General features: G+C 39.7%; 1 protein-coding gene across 1 annotated transcript; it reads right to left on the minus strand.

The window, feature by feature from the left end:
• Positions 1-258: 258 nt before the first annotated feature.
• kcne4 (potassium voltage-gated channel, Isk-related family, member 4) lies at positions 259-2,958 on the minus strand. Its single transcript, XM_041814236.1, has 2 exons — positions 2,895-2,958; positions 259-2,419 (listed from the first exon to the last, which is right to left on the minus strand). The coding sequence occupies exon 2, from the start codon at positions 2,378-2,380 to the stop codon at positions 1,835-1,837; it is 546 nt and encodes a 181-aa protein (XP_041670170.1). The 5' UTR covers positions 2,381-2,419; positions 2,895-2,958; the 3' UTR covers positions 259-1,834.
• Positions 2,959-3,499: the final 541 nt, after the last annotated feature.

Raw genomic sequence — 3,499 nt, forward strand, 5'->3', positions numbered from 1 at the left:
TGCTTTATCATATAATGTTTGAATATCTTGTATTATGACAGCCCTACTCTGTTGTGTGCCCATGTAACAAAAAGAGGTATGTAAATTATTAGTAACTGGGCTTCTGCCTTACTTTTGTATTCTTTTTTTTATGAAGGCTGTTTTTAGGATGACCTGATAACTGTGACTATTTCCTATGCTTCCAAATGTGAGCAGGAAGGGCTTCAACAGCTCCCCCACTGGTGAAACATCATAGGACAAAAAAGAGGAAACAAAGGCTTGAATCAGTTCATTTATTTTTTCGAAACACTAAAAGACTCTGTCTTAAATTAAGCCATACGGTGAAACACAAACAGTATTTACAGTGCATTGCTTTCATCAAGTAAACCTACATCACCGACTGTGTACGACCAGTGTCCGTCATGAACACGTTTGAGCTCAGACAATCTTTCAAGTGGGTTCCAGGTACATTTTAATGCTCCACACCATGCAGGATGGAAAGAGCGAGTCAAGTTCAGTTCAAACAAACAGCCAAAGAGCCACCTGCAAGGCATCAGCACAAGCTGTGGTTCAGCTCTCAATGTAGTGTCAGGAAGGGTTCATCCAGGGACGGGTCACCATCAGATGAGATAAAGTCGTATTTAGAATATAAAATAACACAGTTTTCTTTTCTGTTATGTCTTACGTTAGGTTTGAAATACATGTGGATATTGTTTAAATCTATGAATAAATCAAACTGTTCCAGCATAAAGCTTTGGGGTGATTTCTCTTTGTGGTGTACAGTGTTTTATCCTCATTTTTCCTCCTCTATTACTTTTTTGTTTGTGTGGGCCTGAATGTTGCATACTTGATTTAATAAGATGTCAACCACTGAGTGATTTACTCCAGCCCCCCCACGACTCCTAACGGGTTAAACGGTATAGAAAATGGATGGATGGAAAATTATTGATGGCAATGGCTCTTTTGCCAACTTAAGTCCAATTCTTGCTCTTATACTTTAACCATATCTAAAAGACATTTATATGAAGGGCAGGGGCAGTTTAAGTAATTTGGCACCACCAGGCAAGGAGCAGTATGAGGCCCTTCCCCAATTTTTTAAAAACGGGCATGCCGAGTGAAAAAAAACTAAAGCATCTTTAGTCAGAGAACCAGAGGACATACCCAAATCTAAATTAGAAAACAAAAAACAAAAAAACAAACAAACAAACAAAAAACAAATACCCAAAAGTAATTGCTCACTTCCTCTTGGAAGAGCATCATTAGTCAAACTGACCACATCTTAATAAAATAAAAATGTCGCTAGGAAGAGTGTATTGCTTATAAAACTGTTGGATAGATATGCTCACTATTGGTGCAAATATCCACAATTGCCACAGATCATACATTATTATTTTTGCATGCCAGTTTACCACTCAGTAATGCACCAATGTATTGCTGCAACATGTCAGTAGGGATCTACCTTGCTATATTTTGCATCATATGAAGACATTTTGAGGCCTTTTGAAGGACTTGGACCTTGCTGTTTTGGCCATGGGTCCTCCTCTGGGATACTGTTGGATAATGATAATCAATTTAGATGTAATTTTAATCATATCCAGCCCCTTATTTACATTCAAAATAGATGCCTTAATAAATGAATGCACTTTTAGATAGCATATATTTGATGCACACCTGTGATGACTATGTCTTAGGCCCACTGAAGCAGGAGGCCCCAGTGCAAAGGTAATAGATGATTCGGGTAAATGTTGGACTGTTTGACCATCTTTGACATGAGGACGCCCTCTGAGCCTCCCTCCTGGAGCTGCTCATCTTTTCTCTTCTTTTAAAGATAAAACACAGTTTTTGTGGGCGGAGTTCAGCCTGAATCATCTCCGCTGTTCTCGGAGCTTCCCTTCACGTTCTCCTCCTGCTCCTCCGCTGTTCCGCTGTCCGTCTCCTCCTCTATGGCGAAGCGCGTGTCCGCGGACGAGCACAGGGAGCTGATGCTGCTCTGCTCCGTGCACAGCGCGCACGCTAGCGGGTTGGGCAGCGTACCCTCGTTGTGAAGGTATCCAAAGTGGTTACTGTGGTTACCGCAGAAAGGCAGGGACACCTGCACCGAGCGAAGTCCCGACACAGCAGCGGGAAAGGTGAGGCTGTGTTTCCTGGGCAGCGCGCCCCACTCCCGCTGCTCCTCCTCGTGCACAAGATGAGTGAAGATGTTGATTCTCCTTTTCTCCCTTCTTTTGGAGCGAAAGTAGCCCAGCATTATACCACAGAGGAAGACTCCGTAGAAAGACATGACTATTAATATGTACAGGTAGGCGTTCCCACCGTTTTTGTCCACCTGGGAGCTCGCGCTGCTCTCTGTTAACAGGAAGAGGCGTTCAGGTAAAGCTGTGGAGTTTTCCAGGTGCTCCATTTTTTCAGGGCAGCTTACAGAGAGGACCAAGATTGCGTGCTAAGTAAAAATGAAAAGGATATACCGATTAATGTTTATGTTAATCAACTTTTACGCACATTTTACGCACACTTTACGCACAAGAATAACTTCCAATGGTGGAAGTCCGTCAAAGCTATAAAGGAGAGTGTTTTAAACTGTGAACATCTTTTTTCAACACTACATATTAAAAATGTTGCACTTACCTATAAGCAAAAAAAGCATGTAATTGATGACTGAATAAGTTTTGGGCAAGTGTTCGGGATAAATGGCAATCAGCGCATGTAGTTTACGATAGATTTACATATTTAAAATATTTGAAGTAGTCACCCATGTATTTAAATTAATGATTTTATAATTTAATTAAAAAATCCCTACAACATATTTATTTTAAAGATTTGCAGTTATGCATAATTATTATTATTTTGCTTTTATACGTTTAAGTGATATCCCGTTTAAAAAGCTACACAAAGTTTGAGTGTAATTAAAAACTCACCAAAGTGAAGAGTTGAGTCTCATGTGCGCTCTCCCGGCTTGTGTCTTCGTGCTGCCTTCGTGGAGTTTGTCTGCCCCTCAGAGGAAGAAGTTCTTTATATAGACCCCTGAGTGTCATCATACGTCACGTGAGATTCTAAGATGCGTGCCATGGAAGCCCTGAAGGGATGTTGAATAAAAATTAAGAGCCCTGAAATTACTATCTTTTAACATTATTCACGCCTCTTTGGAATTTCAATATAATTATATTATATAAAGGCCAAAAGTGTATTAAAATGACTCACCCAGTTCATAATCTCCTGATTCCAACAGAAAGAGACCCAGAGGGGCTGTGATGGAAAAGTACATGCAACTTGAACCTTGTGCCGCTTTAAGAAAAAACTTCCTAAATAGTTTCATCACAGAATGGTCCAAAGAAAACATGTCTGAAATTTGAAAACTTTAGATAAATTCCTACAGTTTTGTTATTTTTGTCCCATCACTTACTCTATACTTTTTTCAGCCCAATAGGACCATATCAGTGTACAAAAACATAAGAAGTAATAGTTTAGCATTAATTTAAATCATAATTGAATCAAATTATGCTTTACATCTCTTTTATACACA

This window comes from Cheilinus undulatus, linkage group 2 (assembly GCF_018320785.1).
Source record: "Cheilinus undulatus linkage group 2, ASM1832078v1, whole genome shotgun sequence".
NCBI classification, from domain to species: Eukaryota; Metazoa; Chordata; class Actinopteri; order Labriformes; family Labridae; genus Cheilinus; species Cheilinus undulatus.

Excerpts from the sequence above, each read along its gene's own strand:
- kcne4 (XM_041814236.1), bottom strand. The coding sequence starts at position 2,380 with ATGGAGCACCTGGAAAACTCCACAGCTTTACCTGAACGCCTCTTCCTG.